General features: G+C 31.9%; 5 protein-coding genes across 5 annotated transcripts; 4 read left to right on the forward strand and 1 right to left on the reverse strand.

Moving 5' to 3' along the window:
• Positions 1-515: 515 nt before the first annotated feature.
• LOC129918732 (cx9C motif-containing protein 4) lies at positions 516-3786 on the forward strand. Its single transcript, XM_055999433.1, has 3 exons — positions 516-679; positions 763-913; positions 3646-3786. The coding sequence occupies exons 1-3, from the start codon at positions 610-612 to the stop codon at positions 3650-3652; spliced, it is 228 nt and encodes a 75-aa protein (XP_055855408.1). The 5' UTR covers positions 516-609; the 3' UTR covers positions 3653-3786.
• A 65-nt stretch (positions 3787-3851) lies between these two features.
• On the forward strand, positions 3852-5538 carry LOC129918731 (GPI mannosyltransferase 1). The gene has a single exon (XM_055999432.1). The coding sequence runs from the start codon at positions 4166-4168 to the stop codon at positions 5504-5506; it is 1341 nt and encodes a 446-aa protein (XP_055855407.1). The 5' UTR covers positions 3852-4165; the 3' UTR covers positions 5507-5538.
• Positions 5539-7330: 1792 nt separating this feature from the next.
• On the forward strand, positions 7331-11087 carry LOC129918878 (uncharacterized). The gene is made up of 4 exons (XM_055999624.1): positions 7331-7847; positions 9970-10539; positions 10607-10789; positions 10855-11087. Exons 1-4 carry the CDS (start codon positions 7668-7670, stop codon positions 10906-10908), a joined length of 987 nt encoding a protein of 328 aa, XP_055855599.1. The 5' UTR covers positions 7331-7667; the 3' UTR covers positions 10909-11087.
• On the reverse strand, positions 10942-14240 carry LOC129918879 (mitochondrial import inner membrane translocase subunit Tim10). The gene is made up of 2 exons (XM_055999625.1): positions 13837-14240; positions 10942-11332 (listed from the first exon to the last, which is right to left on the reverse strand). Exons 1-2 carry the CDS (start codon positions 13985-13987, stop codon positions 11205-11207), a joined length of 279 nt encoding a protein of 92 aa, XP_055855600.1. The 5' UTR covers positions 13988-14240; the 3' UTR covers positions 10942-11204.
• Positions 14241-16123: 1883 nt separating this feature from the next.
• Positions 16124-21067, forward strand: LOC129919051 (mucin-2). Its single transcript, XM_055999859.1, has 3 exons — positions 16124-16308; positions 16741-16813; positions 19636-21067. The coding sequence occupies exons 1-3, from the start codon at positions 16267-16269 to the stop codon at positions 20862-20864; spliced, it is 1344 nt and encodes a 447-aa protein (XP_055855834.1). The 5' UTR covers positions 16124-16266; the 3' UTR covers positions 20865-21067.
• Positions 21068-21527: the final 460 nt, after the last annotated feature.

The following is a 21527-nucleotide window of genomic DNA, read 5'->3' on the forward strand; positions in this document are numbered from 1 at the left end:
TAGCCCTGATGTGGAGGTGATAGATTACTCGTGAGTAGAAATCGAGTAAAAGATCATGGTGTTAATTGTAGTACTAGATCTACTTATGAGAAGACTACCACCTCCAATGGAACGGTTCTTATGTCACCATGTCGCTCTCGCTACATAAATATCACCATGTCGCCATGTTGTATCGCCCATGTCACAATATGTCGCTATGTTGCCCATCTCGCTATGTAGCTATGATGGCGCCTTGTAGCTATGCCACTACAAAATGCAAATGCAACATACAAATTGCAACATATGTAACGTACAACATGCAACATACCACTTGTCGCACATGCCACACGTTCTTACAAACTTGCGTGTGAAAATAAATGCAAAATGATTCAAGTGTCAACGTAACCTAAGAAAAACTTTTCATCAAACCAAAATCTGTGGATTGTAGCATAGTGTAAACACCACTGTTTGTGTAGTCAAAACAAAATTTTCCAACTGGAAGTGGAACGTAAAAAACTAGAAAGAACTGTCAAAGTGACAAGCTCGTTGCCGTATTTTTTTTAAAGAAATAGAACGAAATTTCATGAAGACTTTTATCGTGATCGAATTTTTAATTTTATAATAGTTTTTATGAATAAATACGATACACGTAAAGATCCTTGTAAAGCAAACGCATGCAGAATTCAAGCTTGTTTAAAAGGTAATTAAATATTAAAACGAGAAAATAAAATATCGTAATTTTAAATGCATTTTTTCTTGTTCATTATATAATTATGATGATAGCGAACAACTGGCAAGAAAGTGAGTGTCTTGAAGTCTTGGAGCAGATGCGATTGTGTTGCGTGAAGTGGCATAAGGAATCTTGGTGTTGCTCTGGAATTAAATTAGATCAAAGTTATTTAACTGAAACAAAAGACGACAATAGTCTGAAGAAGTAAGTTCAACGTGTATTGTGAAATAACAGAACAGCAAATTGTTCATATTTCAACTAATAATAGATTTTTTAGGTTTTTTCTCATTTTTGTATATAAAGATATTTTGTAGCTAATATTCAATCTTAAGAAATCATAGTAGAATAGATCCAGTTATCGATTTGGACATCTTTTAATCTCAAAAGGCAAAATGCCGGCTTTTCAATAATGGAATCAACTTCTAACGAATTTGATGCTCTATCCGACTACGATTGTTTCCCTTTATTCTCGCACCAAAATGAATAGTACGGGCGATTCTAATTTACAGAATTCTCCGAAGCTTCACTATTCTGGCCAGACAACACCTAGAGGAAGGCATGTTGAAGTCTTCGCTGAGTCAAACCACATAACTCAGCTTATTCACTAGCCAACTCAATCTTTGACGTTGTTGATCGAGCTGGAAACACTCTAGACTTTTTTGTTACCTCTGACTCTGATGAATACACTGTTAGTCACTGTTAGGCAACAAGAGAATGCCAACTGAGATGGCCTCAAAAAGTGCTTCAGAAACTTAAACTAGTCACTATGCTCCCTCCGTAGTGACGTAGACTCCAGCACATATATGATCACAAATTTAATTCTTTTGAGGAATAAGACACTTATCTCGAATAGGGTTAACACTATCAAACCGAAAGAGAATGCATGGTTTGAAATATTAAAACGAGAAAATAAAGTTAGAAAGCCAACTTTGCTGAGGTAACAAGTTCAAACAATCGAGGAACGCTCATCCATCTTCGACGAATCAAGTTTTTGCATGATCAAAAATTAGGACAAGAAATACTAAAATGTCCCACAGTTAATAAAAAAAACATTAAAAACTCTCTCATCTTCGGTTGCAATGGAACCCTTTTCTTGACACTCCTTTTGTTAGCTCTCTTGAGTAAGGTAATCTTCACTTGCGGTACTTCACTGTCATCTCTACTCCGCCCTCTAGTGTAATGACTTCCCCTAAATACGAGAGCGTAAGTGATTTCATGGGATGAATCTTCTTTTTCACTCGTACAGTGGCAAGATTCCTGAAAGGCCTTGACATACACAAATCCGCTGGCCCGGATAGTATCCCTCCCGGAACAGCGTGCAATTCTCCGAATTCGGGATGCCGAAACTAAACATAGCTTTATAAAGCTCGTTTCTGTAGATACTGGTATATGCGGCCAGTTGATGGGTATTCGTTTGGTGTTTCTGGTTTTTTCCAAGATCTGCCAGAATGTGAATATTTTGTCAATTGTGGACTTTCCTTTTAAGCTACACTGATAAGGATTGTTGACGAAGTACTTCAGACGTTTACATTTTACGGCATATTACGAGTTGTTACCTGTTAATACTAAAGTATTTCAAAAAAGTGAGGTGCCAGTGAAATTTTGACTTCGGACTCAGAACACGAATATCCCTTAGTATGGTTTGGTTCAAGGTCTACCTATTTTCGTTTCCGACCAGTGTTATGGAGCAAATCTATCGTTTTTAACTTTTTCTTTAATTTGATACATTTTTAGAAAAAAGAACATCAAAATTATTAGAGCCTTAAAAAAAAAAAAACTCCTTTTTTTATGTAAATATTAAAAAAAAAAACAATATTTAAATAAAATTGGTATGCCATTTTGTAGAAATTACTAACCAACACCTAAAACCAAAATTTCAATATCCCATTTTCGAAAATTTGATTTATAAAAAAAAAAAAGAAAAATTTAATGATTCACAGATTAATTTTTAAAAAAAAATTTTCTGATTTATATTAAAATTATAAAAGCTGCGTTCCTTTGGAAATATTTATCTACTTTTTAGTACTTAAAGCTGCTTTGAACTACTTTTTCAGTATAGCAAAGTAGTTTTAAGTACTAAAAACTAGATAAATATTTCCAAAGGAACGCAGCTATTAATGATTTTGTATAAAATAATTCGTCGAAATTGATTTGGCAGAAAATTAGATTTAAAAAAATACCGGTTCTATGGGAGGTACCGTTAGGAAATAATAATTTTCGAAAAAAAAAAATTCCTAGAAAGATAGATATTACAAACTTAAATTTGATTTTTTTTAATAAAATCAATGCAGCCGTTTTCGAGAAAATTGAACTTTTACGAACAATTATTTTTGGTTAAAAAAAAATTATTTCAAAAATCCCTCTGGAAAGTGTTTTAAAAATCTTATAAAGACAGCAGACGGGCTTCCGGGATCCACTTTTGTTGCATTCTCTCTCATTGTTAGGTCTTGTCTGACTGTTATCTCAACTTCTTTTAACAAAACGCAGAGCAAAATAATAAAAATAAACACGTTTCCTCGAACTGTTGTTTGTTTATTATATTTTTTTGTTAGTTTTTAATTTTTGCCTAAAAAAACCTGTTGTGTTGAATTCAAATTGTAATGACCAGGTCTAAGACTAGTATCCTAAGCTTTAACATGGTCCATAACTAGCCAGTATTTCTACGTCGGATATTCGTTATAATGACAAGACCCACGAACCTGGAAAACTATTTTCTATAAAGACTCCAAAGATGGAAGTTCAGTTTGAACGCTCCTTAAAGGCTAGTGCTAAATACGGCGGAGTAAATCATATAAGGTGTTTATAACACGAAGGAGTGGAGTCGCGTTAGGTCTCTCCTCCATGTCAAAACTTACTTCCATGATGGGTTTATATACAAAAATTACAAATTTGATATCCTAAAAATAATTACTTTCTAATAACTTTTTTATTTTCAGGAAATAATGCTTCTGTCCCAACTCGTATACCAACAACAAAAGTCACAGCCATTCCAAAGACGACAAACAGCAGTTTTACCAAAACGTAATTGGATCCAACGTAATCCACGTACTTTTCAAATTATCTTCCTAACAACATCTTTATTGACATTCTTCTCCAAACCATTATACGATATATTTATTGCTGATTCAATCCCAGAAGGACCTCGAGTTCCTGCTCATCGTCGTTAAAAAAAAAAAAACTCTACAAAATATTACAATACCATCAAATCTAAATGGATTCCGTTCGCAAAGCCCATAAACGGATGCACAATTATCCAATACTCTTAGGAAAATGTGCTCAAAGTGCAACTGCATATGCGGCTTGTGTTTCACGTGATTTAAATATAAAACATCTTGCTTGTGATAAAGAATTTGAATTATTTAAAAAATGTATTCAGCAAGCAGCCAAAGATATGAAAACTAAAATATAAAAAATTAAATACAAAATTAAACAAGAAAAACAAAACAGACAACAAAAATGAAAATCAAAGAACATTTTAATAAAATATCCATCAACCAACATTTGGTTGCTTCGATTTTAATTAGACTGGTACTAATAGTCTATGGCCAAATACACGATCAGCACTCGGAAGTGCCATACACTGATGTTGACTACAAAGTGGTAACAGATGGTGCACGGCATGTATTAAACGGAGAATCACCATTTCGTCGACACACTTATCGCTATAGTCCTCTCTTGGCGATGATACAAATTCCTGCTGTTTTGTTTCATCAGTCATTAGGGAAATATATCTTCTCTCTCTTTGATATATTCGTCGCTATCTTAATCTATAAAATAGTTTCCAACAAGCTTCGATTGCAGTACAAAAAAGCTGTTCAATCGGTTCTTATGCAATATGGAAAGAATTCCCAATGGAAACAGTTGCCAGACAACCATAATCGACCTGTAGAATTGGCAAAGTACTCGGTTCTAATGTGGCTCTATAATCCTCTGACAATGGTTATCTCAACCCGAGGCAATGGGGACTCATTTTCCAGCTTTTTTGTCATTCTAACAATTTACTTCATTACAAAGTCGGAAGAAAAGTCAAATTTGAACTCATTTCTTGCTGGCTTGTCACATGGAATAGCTATTCACCTTCGACTCTATCCGATACTATTTAGCTTGGCCTTATATCTTTGTTTGAATGAAAAACTAATTGTTAATGTTGTGATGTTTTTTAAGCAAATTTTAATGCCAAATATGCAACAGATTCTGCTTGTAATCGGTACTTTAGTCAGTTTGACTGCACTTACTGGATTCTTCTATCATCTCTACGGATGGAATTACATCTACGAAGCATATCTTTATCATTTCGTTCGCAAAGATGCACGTCATAATTTCTCACTTTATTTTCTAATGCAATATCTATCTGGCAATGAGAAAGCTTCGCTGATTGAAAAAATTCTCATAGTCCTTCCACAATTATTATTAATGCTATATCTAACCATTAGTTTTGGTCAATTTCGTCAAACTTTACCATTTTGTATCTTTGCGCAGACTTTCATTGCGGTAACATATAATTCTGTTGTGACATCGCAATATTTCGTCTGGTATTTGGCATTATTACCAATTTGTTTGAATAATCTTCAAACAATGCCAATTAGAACGGCTACAATGTACTTTGTTATATGGTTATTAGGTCAAGGATTATGGTTGTTGCCAGCTTATTTATTGGAATTCAAAACATGGAATACATTCAATTGGATTGGTGGACAAGCGGTATTCTTTTTTCTTATAAATATTTTTTTATTGACCAGGCTGATCAAGTACTATAGTTTTACATCGTTTAAAATTAAATTTAAAAAAATATTTTAATGATTATCTTTTTTTTTTGTAAAATATTATTTATCTAAATAGTTCTGTATAATAAAAATAGATTGAATTTAGTTTAAAACAAAAAAAAAAAATATTTTATTTGTGAAATTATACTTACTTGGTAACAAAATATCTTAAAATTTCATGATGGTATGTAAATGTAAAGCCAACAAATAAATTTGTTGAAACTGAATTGCTTATTTTTCTGTTGCTGAAGTGTGTGTCATCGTACCCCTTAACGCGTTAGCACACTATTTTTACGGACGATCACACCACATGATACAGAAAGAAAGATTTTGAGGTAATATTTACCGTCAGAGAGTTTACCAATTTCGTTGCCCTTGGGATAAAAATTTCCTCATTTGACATGCAACATTCTCCATGGGACAGAGAAATTTCCGTTTGACAAAAAATGCTCCATAGAAAATCTTCTTGAAAAATCCCGAAAAAATAAACTTCAATAAAAGCAGCCCTCACGAGGGTACAGTTTATTTTTGAAAGTGAAACCATAAAGTTCGTGTTAAAAGTCTATTGTCGAAAGTAATCAGTAATCACATTTCACATGTTTTTTGAAGTAAGTATGCAGTTCTGTTCTTCACATTTCAGCGCTTAATTTAACAAGTCCAAGTTAAATGATAACAACAATATGATCCCACTAATCGAGCTCTAAAAAAAATGAAAAATGACAATTTTGCTTTTGATCTTTTAGATTTTCTCAGAAATGATAAAAAGTGCTTTTATCCCTCCCCTTTTGAAAGGTCAATACACACAGATGTTGTCTTCTACTTAAATAAAATTCTCTTTCAGTCTTATCCTTGAATAGGTTGGTTAAAAAATTCCTTAACCCGCCTATCAAATTAAATAAGAACCAGTTTAAAAAAAAATTAAATCTAAATGCTTCCAATTAGAGTATTTCGCTTGACGAAACTGCCAAGGTAAAAGGAAGACACATGAAGATGAAGAAGACGCCCTACTGATATAGTAGTTCTTGTTCTTTTCATATTAAATCTTCAACCAAACATAAATAATTTAATGTGTTTTCCTATTAAATTGACTACTATAAAATTAGAAATTATTTTAAAGTAATGTTTCATCCATTAAAAAAAACACGTATACACCCCGTAGCCCCTGTTTTTTTTTTTTTTATATTTAGTTAACTCTTTGAAATGTTTAACTTACATTGCTTTTAATGAACATTTATATATCCTTATTTTTAACTAATAACCTTTATTATTATTAAACAATGAACCCAATAAAGAATGTGATATAATATATAACATTATTTGTCATTATAAATTGGTCGCAAATTCTGTGTATATTTTTTGTTATTATTTTTAGAACAATATTCGTTTGGAGACAAAAACAAACAAAGTCTACACCCTGTTTATCAGTTTTGTTATGTATGTATTTTTTTTTCTAGCCGCGCAGGTGAAAGTTCCACACATTCTTTCTGCACTCTGAGAATCGAGACAATTTAGGGTTCGGGCCATAGTAAATCATTTTTCTGACTATATGGGTTGAGAAAAAAAGCTTTATAAAACCTCAAGAAAAAAATGGAAGTATATTTGTTTAAAAACTAAATCTTTGGATATGGGTTACAATTAGCTTTAAAATAAATTAAGTTAAGTTTTAAGATTTAAAATTTCAATTGTATACTCTTTAACTTTTTAGGCCAATGTACAAAGTTAAAACTTAAAAAAATCAACAACAAGAAAATTATTTCTATTCCAATTGGATTAAAGTCCGAACCTAAAAAAGTATCAATGGTTAATGCTATTTGTGTCTTTGGCTCTCAACATAAATCTCACACACGTATCTGGTAGATTAGAAAACGAAACACTTTGCTGTGCCGACTACACGTGAGCAACCAATTGCCAATTTTTTTTTGCAGTCAAATTGTGTTTTTGTTATTTTTCTCACGATATGATTGCAAAATTATAATTAAAATTAAACAAACAAAATTAATTGTGATATAAAAAATTAAATTAAAAAAAATTACTCGAAAATGCATTTTAAATTAATCCATAACCAGCTTTAAAAGAAATTTTGCTATTGGGATTGTGATGAATGTACAAAAATGCACATATAATTCAAACAAATCTAAAAGATTAAAATTTGTATACGAATTCGGTAATTTACAAAAAACAAAACAACCAAAAAAATGAATTGCGTTTTTGAATTCTTTCGAAACCATCATATCCTGGCTATTGTAGAAGATGCCTTGGAAAATAAGGCATACACGTTGAATTTGTCGCGCTTCCAGATGACCGATATACCGGATTTGGTTGAAAAATGTGAGACTGTTATGAAGTTATTTCTTAATCACAATCATTTAACACAGGTAAGTTTTTATCTCTTAAAATGATTGTTAGAGATACAAATGTATTGAAATACATATTTGTATAGAAATAGTACAGATAAAGTGCTTAAGATGATGTAAGCGATATTTATAATGGACAAATGTTATTAAACGTTTGACGAAGTAGAGGTTATTTTAGTAAACATAAATAATTGTTGTTTGTGTATATTATTGTTCTTCGATTATTTCACATCCAAACCAAAATAATGAAAGGTTAATAATTGTTTAGTTCAGTTCAAATTGTAAAGAATTTTGTAAAGAGTTTTAATATTTTTATTTTTTCATGTAGATAGTACCTACAGCCAATACGAAAATAGAACTAGTTAAAGATCAAAAAACTATTAACGCCTTTATTATATTTTATTGATCCTCGATGTTGCTTGGAATTTGTAGGCCTCTTGAATGCAAGTTTTTTTCAAGACAAATTTTTATCAGTTAATTTTTGTCAGTGTGTTTTTTTTAACGCTTTTTAACGCATCCATTTAGGCACAAAAATTACAAATCTATTTTTTTTAAGATTTTCGAAAACAATTCAAGGTTAACCCCTTGCCAAAATAAATCGCATTTTCAAAAATGTATTCCAAATCCACAGAGTTGGACATCAAAAGAAAATTCTTTTTAAACTCTATTAATAAATGTAACTCAAAAGTTTTTTTGAGAAAACCAAAAAATTCTTCGAATTCTCGTTGCAGATTATTTGAATCCAAAATTTTTTTTTCTAAAATGCGGAAACAAATATCTGTTTTTTTGAGTTCTCGTTGCAGAGCTATTTGAATTTAAATATATGTTTTTTTTTTCTAAAATGCCGTAGCATATATCTGTGAAATGCGGAAGCAGATATCTTTGGACCTAGGTCTCGAAACAGGTTTGAATATATGAGCTTGTAATAAACACGCGCACCCATTTATAGGTACAAAAATTACAAATCTATTTTTTTAAGATTTTTGCCTGAAAAAAAAAATTATTTTCAAAAATTTCTTCCAAATCCATCGAGTGAGACATCAAAAGAAAGGTCTCTTTAAACCCTATTAAAAAAATGAAAACCAAACAATTCTTTGAGTTTTGGTTGCAGAGTTATTTGAATCAGAATATTATTTTTTTTTTCTAAAATGCGGAAGCAGATATCTTTGGACCTATGTCTCGAAACAGGTTTTGGTTTAAAGATATGAGCTTGTTATGAACACGCGCATCCATTTAGGTACAAAAATTACAAATCTAATTTTTTAAGATTTTTGGGAAAAAATCAAGGTTAACCCCTTGCCCGAAAAAAAATTATTTTCAAAAATTTCTTCCAAATCCATCGAGTGAGACATCAAAATAAAGGTCTCTTTAAACCCTATTAATAAATGAAAACCAAAAAATTCTTTGACTTCTCGTTGCAGAGTTATTTGAATCCAAATATATGTTTTTTTTTTAATGCGGAAGCAGATATCTTTGAAATGCGGAAGCAGATATCTTTGGACCTAGGTCTCGAAACAGGTTTTGGTTTGAAGATAAGAACTTGTAATGAACACGCGCTTCCATTTAGGCAAAAAAATTACAAATCTAATTTTTTAAGATTTTTGGGAAAAAATAAAGGTTTACCCCTTGCCCGAAAAAAAATTATTTTCAAAAATTTCTTCCAAATCCATCGAGTGAGACATCAAAATAAAGGTCTCTTTAAACCCTATTAATAAATGAAAACAAAAAAATTCTTTGACTTCTCGTTGCAGAGTTATTTTAACCCAAATATGTTTTTTTTTTTACTAAAATGCCGGAACAAATATTTTTGGACCCTGGTCTCGCAACTAATTTTGGTTTGAAAATATTTAGGTACAAAAAGTACAAATCTAGCTTTCTCTTGAGACTCTTCTCAGAGGTTTTCGGGTTTTTGTTTGGATTTAACGGTTCCTACCACTTATTAATTTGGGAATAATTTATTTTCCTTAAATTAGCTCTGAAGATCAGAGCTATCCTTTAACTTTTCTAGAGCAATTAAGGATATTGTGGCTCCTCTTATTGTAGACAAAAGGAGTTATTTTATCAATTTTATTTATTAGAAAATCGATTATAAAGTACATATAACATTTCACGAAATTCTAATAATTTGTGTTTTTTTTTTAAGCTTCCAGACTACCTCAATAGTTTTCATCGTTTACAAATTCTAACTCTGGACTACAATCATTTACAACAATTTCCAACTGTGATATGCAATCTAACGACATTACGTGAATTAAATTTAAGTTGTAATCAAATAGACGAGCTTCCGCCGGAAATAGGACGTTTAACTGAATTGGAAATATTTTGGTGTAATAATACAGGGCTCACAAAAATACCTCAAGAAATTGCAAATTGTTTGCGATTAGAAACATTTGGTGCTCGTGGTAATCAAATTGATGTACTACCAACAAGTTTTGGTTTATTACACCGACTGAAATGGTTAACATTGGAAAATAATCATTTGAAGACAGTACCATCAAGTATTGTTGCTTTGGAAAAAATGGTTCATTTGAATTTAAAAAATAATCATCTAACTGAAGTTCCAACAAGTTTAATGGAAATGAAAAAATTGCAATTTGTTTTTCTTAATGGAAATCGCATTGAAGCAGTTGATGGGGAAGTTTTAGAAAAGACAAAATTCATTAAGATGATCAATTTGAATGATAATCCGATTAGAGAAAAAACTGAACTAATGGTAAGTGAAAAGATTTATAAAAGGATGATTAACAAATATGGTAACTAAATGCTCCGTTTTCTTTTAGAATCAACCACACATCGTTATAGATGGTTCATCGGTAGGAAATGATTCTAATAACAACGGAGATGATACTTCAAACGATGACGAAGATATCCACAACGATTCTGATTTATCCGATTGGGAAAACAGTGTTGAGACCAGTGATATTGACACAACTGACGAAAGCACAGAAGAAAATGATATAGAAGTATATAAAACAAACTAAAAAATAATCAAAAACTTTGTATTCACCTGGTTTTCTGTTTCTTTCAGGATATTTCAGTTCTAATACCAGAACTATCTCGATATATTACCAATTTTAACTGAAGCCAAAGTGAAGTGAAATAAAACAAAATCAAGTCAATTAACTTTTATATTTTTATTAAATACAACTAAAAACTGTAGTTACTTTGCAAGTATGAACACAAACAAACAAATAAAAATTATAAATAGATTTTTAAATCCATTAAATGTGACCTGACTGAATGCATTTTTCTTTTTCTTTAGTTGGTTGTTTGTGTTGAGTTTTTCTTCTCTTGCTTTTCATTTTGTTCTTGTTATTTTTATACCAGGTACTTAAAAGCTAATTTTAAAATCAGAATTAACAATTTTGGAACTAAAATTTACGAGGACATCTTTTTCATAAGGTCTTCATCTTGCATCGACATGGCTGTTAATTTTTTGCCAATTTTTTCATGAATATCGAGGTATTTTGCTACGCAACGATCAATGCAAACCATTTCGCCTTTTCCTGAAAAGAAAGAGATTTATGTAACAGGCTTTCATTGATGGTTTAGAATATAGAGTTATTTAAACTAGATAACATGTACTCCGAAAGGTTTCAGCTTAACTAAGCACTGCACATCTAATAATAGGACAAGACATTATGAAATCAATACAATAAACATTTTATCAAGCGTAAAAAAAAGAGTAACCACCAAAAAGTGTCCCTTCCCAAAAGAATAACATTCAACTAACATGAACTCAAAATTCATTTGTTCCAATTATACTCATGCTGTCCATGATGAGATGCTCACCAATGAAATGGCTGTAATATATTGGGCTGATCTTCTACGAAATATACTAATTTTAATAACATTCTTAGAAAATATAAATGGACATTTAAGAGCAAAATACGTATACACTGTAAAATTTTCAATTATTTGCATAAGGATGCTTTTTAAGGCCAAGAAAATTCTCTCCTTTTCTGCATTTGAATTAAATAATACACTACTACTAGTACTAAGAACTTGACAAAATTGAATTCAAAATACCTAAGTGGACCCTAACATCGCTAAAAAGGTTCAAATTTTACAGTTCATCCTTAAACCCGTTGAAGTATGTGCGAGCAAGTTGTGTCTTTTATATTTAATCGCAAAGTCCAATGATATCAAAGGTTACTTTTAAAATTTGACTTTCTCTTCTATTCCAATGATCAATGATTTTTTCTTAAGATTAAGTCCAATCAATCCGCACATTTCGAAAAAAAATTTTGAGTCATTTTTAATCAATTGGTATAGCATTTGTTTTTTAAATCGAATGAAAACATCACAAAATATCTATTTGAAATTTTTTCCTGATTCATTTTCCTGATCGCTATAACGGGCCCCTTGTTTTTCACAAAAACATGCACGCAGCTTAAAAGGCCCAAACCATGACATCAGTCTGATCCGACATCCCATACATGCCTGATTAACAATATTGCTAAACGACGAGACGAGATTTTTCCTTGGTCATTTAAATCGTAAGCCATTTTTTTATTTTTGACAGGAAATAGAAGAATGTATATGAAAACAAGGAAATTATTCGGTGAAAAATCGAAAACTGATATCAATTTCACTTTCACAACGCTTTCGTCTCGCAATATTGTGAATCAGAAAACAATTAACATACGTTTTTTCGTATTCAGCAAAAATTCATGAGAACATTTTTTCTTCGATGTTTAAATGTTTGGGTTTGTGGAAATTTTGGAGTGTTTATTTGCTTGATAGTGAGGCGGCTTAGCATTAAAAAAGAGTTCAATCGTGCACTTAGTGATAAAAGCATGAAATTAACATCGTTGGTAGTACTCAATGTAAGAGTTATTTTGAGATATTGGACCATCTTGTATTCCATTCGGAAAGGTAGATGCAAGACTTTTTCTGTGTTGCACTCGATTTGTTGCATATCATAGTATAGGCAATGAAACATTTTTATTAATATGATACATGATTTCGAGGTATTTTCTAACGCCCGATCGAATGAAATCAGTACCAAAATGGCTTCGATCATGTAAAAAGTTATTGGACTCTTTATGGATTGTCTTTTACTCAAAGAGCAAGAGTCAGAATATTACCAAGTACTCCTTGAAAAAAAGTGGTAAGTTGATAAAATTTCGTGTGGACGTTTCATATACCATAGAAAAAAATAATAAAATATGTCCATCAAAAAATTGGTATGCCCCCCCCATACCCATCTCACTTTTATACGCCTCAAACTTCAAATTCTTCTTGGTCGGCATTTGCATACATTTTGTATAAAAAATTTAAATATTTATTTTTTAATTATACTTAGGGGTGTTTCTCAACCTTAATATTTTGAAGGTATTCTATTGAGACCCTAAGCTCCCTGTAAAAAAATAAAATCAGAACTCTAGGTATGCGCACATAATGGAAAGTCGCCCCGAAAAGCTCTTGTATCTACCCTCCTGGAATACAAGGTGGCCCAATATTATACTCTTATATTAAGTACTACCAATGATATTAATTTCATGCTTTTATCACAAAGTGCACGATTTAGATGCTAAGCCGCCTGACTATGAGTACTATATCACTGAGCCGACTTAATATTTGGTTTGAGAGAACGTCAAACTTATTTAGCGCCCAATCTTTGCAGTGCGTGTACTGTCGCACGTCTTCATATGGAAAATTTTTTGACTAAACTATCGCTGGACAAAAAGTGACTAGTGTTTATTTGTTTGTTTATTTTGTATTGTTTTCTAATATTGTGTAATTCAGATACTATAACTACTCTTCAATTGAGTTAGTTTTTTTTTCATATTGTACAATTTATGTCTCAGACCTTGTTTTCCCTTTTTTTTACATTTTTCTGTTTTAGAGGTACATGTATACGCAATTAAATGAAATATCCTTATTACGTAACATTTCATAGGTATCCTGACAAGAAAAGTAATATTGACCTTGAGCACATTAACATGAAGAATTACTATGACCTACGATTTGAATGAATAGATTTTTCTCAAAAAAATAAACTCACCTAATTCCGCCTCGCCATATTTCGGTGCTATACACTTTTTGTGGCAAGCATTTGTCATCCTATTATATAAATCGGACATCATTTCGATTTCCATGTCTTGCATCATTTGGATTTTAGCCTGATCGGCTTGACTAATTTGTTGCATTGCCATTTTTGGTGGATATTTAATTTATGAATGTGTTTTAGGTTAAAAATATATTCCAATTGATTTATTTAAATTGAAGATAAGCAAGGTTTTAGTATTCCTGTGTAATTTTATTGAAATCTTCTTTCGCTTCTATCGTATTCACCAACATTTGCTTTTCTCATTCGATCTCTAACTTGCATGCTCTCAACGCGTTGCTTATCAATGGAATTCTTTGATAGAATAAATCCATATACACCAGCAAATGTTATTATACCCCTGTTGAGAAAAATTAATTAATTTTTTAATTTTTTTATTTAAGAAAATTATAAATTTAAAAAAACTTACCAACCAACAGCGATTTTACCGAAATTTCCTAACCCTTTCATTCCTTTTCTTCATACATAAAAAAAATTCTAGATACATAACCTAAAAAACATGAGATAAATGTCAAAGTGACGTAGAATACGTTTTCTTATTTATTATATCATAGAAATGTTGGCGATTTACGAGATTACGATCTTTGTTCGGCACTGCCAACAGAGATGTTTGGAAAAAAAAACAAAAATCAAGCAAATCGTTGGAAATGGAAACATTCCAATGTGCTTGTCAAGCATGTATGATGAACAACATTTAAGAAATGATCTCACTTTAAAGGCTTGGCCACACTGGAGGGTATGCGGTAGCGGTACGGGTAGCGGTGAGGGTACTTGTATGAAAAAAAATTCCAAACTGACACATCAAAGTTCAGGTGTGGAATTTTTTTAGTACAAATATCGTTACCGCTATACCGCATACCCTTCGGAGTATGCGGTAGAGGTACGGGTAGCGGTAACGATATTTGTATGAAAAAAATTCCACATCTGAACGTTGATATGTCAGTTTGGAATTTTTTTCATACAAGTATCGTTACCTCTACCCGTACCGCTACCGCATACCCTCCGGTGTGGCCAAGCCTTTAAAAGTATGGGGTAGTGGTACGGGTAATTGTATGAAAAAAATTCTAAGCCGGAACGTCAACGTTCAGAAGTCGAATTTATTCCATATAAGCTGCGTTAATTTTGTATTCATTACTGACGTTCAGATTTTAAATTTTTTCATGCAAAAACTATGTCAGTGTCGCTTTTTGTCGTCGGTGGTCTTTGATGGGGGACAGACTTTAAAGGCTCTCCCATCAAGCCAAGGTCTATCGACGAAAAAAAATTCTCACTGGAACGTAGACGAGACGTTCAAATGTAGAATTTTTATCATAAACAGTGGGGCTTTTCCACTTATTTCTCTTGGTCAATCTGCACTGGTAAGAGGTAAACAACAAAAAAAGCTATTTTTGAGTACAAAAAACGTTTGTTTACATCTTCACCAACCCAAAACTGACATTCGGTGAATGTTCCCAGACGATGACATCAAAAATAAATAAAACGTCATTGAAAAAAACTGTACTTTTTTTCTCACACGAGAAAAAACCCACAATACACATAATAAGGTAATATTCCGAACGTTGTCAAAATTTGTATGTCAAAAATGGGCACCAATCTGTCAGGTCGGCCTTTAATTTTTAAATTTCAATGGGCCTGGCTACACAGTGCTGTGCCCAATTACGTTCCGATTCACATTTTCTAGGAACAAATATGTCAAAATGAGGAAAATCCTCACCCCTCTTGCCTACAACCTAACTGGTTAGGCGATTGAAAAATCACCGTGTAGCCCGGCACAATCGCAGTAAACAGGAAATTTGTTTTTGTTTTAATTTATAAAATGTCATTCGAAAAAATTATAAATTTAAAAATAACAAATTTTCTTCGTGGAAAATGGTGTGTTAAAAAATTAGTGGTGTGTGTGGTTTTTTGGTTTTTGTGCGTTTTTCGTCGGTAAATAAAAAAAAAGAATAACGTTATCTGACATTGGTCGTCAAATTGTCATGTTTTGACAATTTGGCGACCAATGTCAGTTTGGAAGTTTACCTTTTTATGTGTACTGTGGCCTAAAACCTTCATTGAAAATAAACTCTCACTCAAACTATATTTGTCCAACATATTTGATAGTGTAAACATCCTCTATCATTCTTCTTCCATTCATCATCCACACACTCCGATGAACTATTTACGATCTCTACAAACAATTTTTTTATTTTTTTTTTTTTTTCAAAATTCATCACTACCACAAATAGAGAAAGAAAAGTCAAACAACATACAAAATAGAGACATGCCATGTCATTTTTTTTTGCCAAAAAACTATTTTATTTTTCACTTTAAAGGCATTTAATTATCAATAAATTACATAAAAAACCAGTGTTAAACAATTAAAAAATGCCATCGAAAAAGAAAAAATACAATGCCCGATTTCCGGCGGTAAGTTTCAATAACAATTTTACCATCGATTTTTGATGAGATACTTTGAAAAAAAACCTCCTCCAAAGTGATGCCATTTCTCAAAATCCAATTTCTGAATCCGAATCTTCCCCCAGCGCAACCAAACGAAACAACGAAAGGCGGCGTTTGGGGAAATGTGTGTAATCAATTCTTTCTCAGATTTTCCTCTGTTTTTTTTTTTTTGTTTTTTGTGATCAAAACATTGAATTTATAATTTATTGTAAATAAATTATTATTGTTTTTTTGTTTTTACATAAATGAATAATAATAATTCAAAACAAACATTTTGGCTTTATTTTTGTGGTTTCTTTTGGGATTTGGAATGTTTTATCTTTTTATGGAGGAGTGTTTTATGCATTTTTTTTTTTTTTTATATTATTTTATTTTTGTTTTTCTTTTTTTCTCTTACAGGGACGAATAAAGAAAATAATGCAAAGCGACGAGGAAATAGGAAAAGTAGCGCAAGCAGTTCCAGTTATTATCTATATCCTTTTTTAAAGCTCTTTTTTTTATTTTTATTAGAATCAAGAATCAGTCGACAACGACAAAGGTTGTTTTGGTTCTCGATTCATTTTTATTTTACCTTGTAACTTGATAAACCTGAGGGTGGTTTGATTGTTCTAACATCTAACAGATGTTTAATTTTAGTGTAGTTTTAGTTCTTTTTCTATTTTCAAATCTAATTACTCGACAAAAATCAACCAATTTGAATCCAATTCGATTTCGAGTGTGTGCACTTTTTCGGTAAGATTGGGAATAATCTAAATTATGTTATCTCTATTAATGAGAGGGACTCAGGAAGTCGACTTTTTTTTAATTTTAAATTGAGTTCAGTGGGGTCAGAATAAAATAGATAAATATAAGAATTCTATGAAATAAATAGATTTAAAGAAGTTCATTGAATGAAATTGATTCTAAATATAATTTACCTATGTGGCACTAACAGGTTGAAATGAAACATTCAAATTCATACCAGTGATAAATTCGCTACACTTTTGTATTTCAAATGATTAGCCGAGTCATCACTCATTTGTTCTTTTCTTTTGCAAAAAACTGACTCGGATAGGAAAATCGATGAGTTTTGAAATGCATAAGTGAAAGGGCCATACTCTGTATCAAGTTCCGAAAGTAAAACATTTCTAAAATATTTGGTATTCTCTATTTCTAAAGCGGATTGAAATCTACTAGGTACTTAATAATTGTTCCGTTCAATCCGTTATTCATTTGTTTCTGCATCTTATTGCAACCAAATCTATTTGTGTTCGTTTTATATTAAACTAATTCTATTATTATTAAATAATAATTTCTTACCCAACTCGTTTTGTATTTGTTTTGGTCACTTGATTTGACAAATCACACAAGAAATAATTCGGAATTCCAAAAAATAATCCGTAAGTTGAAATAGTATTAATGGCTGAATACAATGGTGTAGCTGTGGCTGTAGCTCGTAGAACTGTGAAAATTTTGTTTGAGAGAAAATCCTACAAAAGTACGCTGCAGCTGTGGTAAAAGTTGAGAATTCTTCAACTTGCGCTACAATCTACAGCCACAGCTACACCATTATAATCCGGGGGTTAAGTACTATTTTTTTTTTCATTTCGAAAGTTTTAGAGAGTACCAATTAAAAAACAGAACGGAAAGCACTTTCGAATAGAATTGACTTTCGGAACTAAATACAGAGTAGGGCCATGGGTTTCAAAACGTGACGCAGTTGGGTTAGCTTCTCTGAAAAAGATTTTGATAAAAAAAAAAATCAAAGAAACATATCTTTCTAAAAGCGAATAAGCTGTACAACAGACAGCGTAATTTGTACTAAAGACTCTTATTCACCTTTTCCTAACTCCTGCTTAAACCATATGCTAGGTACTCACCTCTTGATTTGCAACATAATTTGAAAGAATCTTGCTATAAAATCATTTTAGGAATAAATTGTCAATTGGAATTTCCTTCCATATAAGAATTCCATTCTTATAATCCTCAGCCACGTTGTACCTCATCATATTGGTATCTCATCTGGTCCCTGTTCTGTAACTTTATCACTGGCGATAAACGTTTTTAAACGTCTCTAAAATTCTTTTTATTCCATAAATAAAGCAAAATTTCTTTCAAATTCCGAATTTATGAATGAATTAAGAAATTTTGATCTGAAACAATTTTTTTTTTATTTTGATGAGATTTAATGGATTTTGAAGTCATAAATATTACCAGTGATAAAAGTTACAGAACATGGGCACTGCTTTCCATGATCCGATATAACCACGTTGAATGAATGAATGTGGGGAAGTTACACTGCAACCTATGATGTCTATTGTGCCCACAATTAAATAAGCTGCAAGTTATCCTTTACAGCACTGTCTCCAAGTTTATGCCTTTGAGGTATTTTATTATTTGGAGTAGGTATTCTAAGAGATATTGTTGTCTAAGTGCCGGCTACACAGTGATTTTTCAATCGATTGAAAAACCACATGCGGTGGCTACACACTGTTGTTCCCAATCACGTTCCACTTTTACATTTTCTAGGAACAAACGTCAAAAAGAGGAAAAATTTAGCAATGGAGCTTTTTTGGTTGTGATTCCCAAATAGTAATTTTGCCTGTAATTTGGCACCCTCATTATCCTCATCTACTACTACTCAACAACTAAGGTGATAGTAGCCCTCTCTGTGTAGAGCCTCTTGTTGTAATGCTTTTCAGTGTTGTTTCACATGTAGTTGCGTTATTGTGCTGAGCATTTTCTCAATCCATTTTACTATTGTGATGGGAACGCACTTTCTAACACTAGGAAAGACCTAAAAACATGAAGTAAGGTTAAATTTTCCCTAAGATACTGACCATAGAAAGTATTTGCAGTTTTGTTTTATTGTTGGAATTATTAATGGGTCAATATCATCCCCATCGGTTCTAAGTCGGTTAAATTTCAGTTACAGTCGCACAAGTATAAGGTTACGCCAACCATTGTGCCTTATTTTTAGTAGATCAAACTATGGTGCAAATAGCCCCCTCAATCAATTGATAACAATATTCAATAAACTTTACTTTTGTATCGAGTCTGTAAATGACAATTTTAAATGAAGTAAGTTCAAAACTATTTTTTTCAATAGCTTAAAGTAATTAATTTACAAATAGGTTGAGTTGTTATTTGTATTTTACAAGGAAGAAATATTTATTTTTAGTGCCGGAAGTTGTTCTGGTATCATAATCATTATTTAACTTACAAAACCACCCAAATAACATTGAATTATTTGAATAAGTTGATTGTTTTAGCAAATATTTTCCTTAACTATTAATTTTTAATTTGAAAATATACCTAGAACATTGGAGCTCTTTGTAGAATCATTGCTAACAAAGACATTGAAAATCACCAATTCACGCAATGCCAAAACTCTATCACCCTCCCATATGAAACAATGCATCATGGCCGAGAACCGTTTTGATTTTCTGCGTGAACTTGTTAAAAATATCCCAGACATAAGTGTAGCCGAAGAAGCAGTTAGCAACGACAGTTCACCAGAAGCAACAACAATTGATCCATCAGATATGCCCTATGATTTAAGTATGCCATCCACAAGCAACATAAACAACAACAACAATAGCAATACTGAGACATCATTTCAAAAATTAAATCCAACAAATGGAGGAGGAGGAGCTTTATCTTTAGTACGAAATAATGGTGTTACCAGAAGTTGTGGCACAACTGTCATATCCAATACATTTAAATCACATCAACAACCTACATTAAATAATGCTCTTAATCTTGGAGTTTCTGAAGAGAACCGGGATAAGTTAAAACGCCAGTGGGATGTTATTGGACGTAGTATTAGTCAAATACAACAAGACACAACACAACATGCAAGCACACCACCAAAACTCCTTCGAACAGATTCAGCTCCAGCTGGAATAGCAAGAACTCAACACCCTTCAACAACAATAACATCCGCAAGAGCCCAACAGAAAAATCAACAACATCACGAACAACCAAATCAACAAACACTACCAACAGATCTCCGCCGTCTAAGACATCAAGCTAAATCTGTACCAGGAAATCATTGCACAGACAAAACAACAACAACACCAGTAGCAACAGCAGCAGAGTCTCATACAAATTTAAATAAACCGCAGACACCAAAAACGGTCATACCTGCACCAATTGTCAGCATTGACTTCTGCAACAAGCCAGTTATTAAAATAGATTATAGTAATTTAGCTTTACATACCAACATTTCAGACGTCAACTATTCAGAGTCACTATCGTCGTCATCGTCCTCACCGATAGTGGTGGAACAACCTAATAAGAGTTTTATTGATAAGGCAGTAGTCAAGATTCAAACACCGACCATTACAACAACACCAGAAAGTCCAGTCATAAATATAGACCTATCAAATATTGTAACAAGTGGAACGTTCACAACGTCATCGCTTCATCCCAGTGTTTTAAGCCCGGTTTCATTACCAACAGCGTCCCCAGTTGCATCATCAGCAGTCACAACTAATAAAAACTCATATTTAGAATTGGACGAAGATTATGACAATATCTAAAAATAAACCCAAATGAGATATGGATAATAAAATTTAACAAAAACGAAAAAAAAAAAAAAATAAAACTTAAAATGATGCATGATCATTTTTTTTTTCTTAGACATAACTAAATTATGTAATTGTAATTAAAAAAGTAAGACAAAAAAAAAAAAAAACAGCCTTGTAAAAATATTTGATGAAACAATGAGTCTTTGATGTAATAAAGAGATAGAAGTTAAAACTTGTTTGATATTATTTTTATCGCACATCTTTAGGTATACCTTGCAAGGTATTTTTGGGTCTCTTTTATTGATGGATTCATTCTGCAAATAACTTCTGACTTAATGTAAGAAAGGAGGAGTTGAAAAAAATGCAAACGTTTGGAAAAAAGCATTTTAAAATCTAGAAAATAACGCTTCAATTTTTGTGCCCATGTGATCATTATCCTCATGTTTCCAGAAACATGACGAAGCAGTTCGTTCGATTTTCACATAAGCCCATGTGCGCTTATGCCTATTAATGTTGGGCCTTAAGTCACAGTAAATAAGTGAACGCACCCCACTGAACAGAATCCTTGTAAATATTCTTATTTATAAAAAGGATTCAAGCAAATATTGAATAAATATTGCTCATCTTGGTCTCCAGATGAAGACTTAAACAAAAATTACAAAAGTGTGTGTTTTT

The sequence above is a fragment of the Episyrphus balteatus genome, chromosome 4, assembly GCF_945859705.1.
Source record: "Episyrphus balteatus chromosome 4, idEpiBalt1.1, whole genome shotgun sequence".
Classification (NCBI taxonomy): domain Eukaryota; kingdom Metazoa; phylum Arthropoda; class Insecta; order Diptera; family Syrphidae; genus Episyrphus; species Episyrphus balteatus.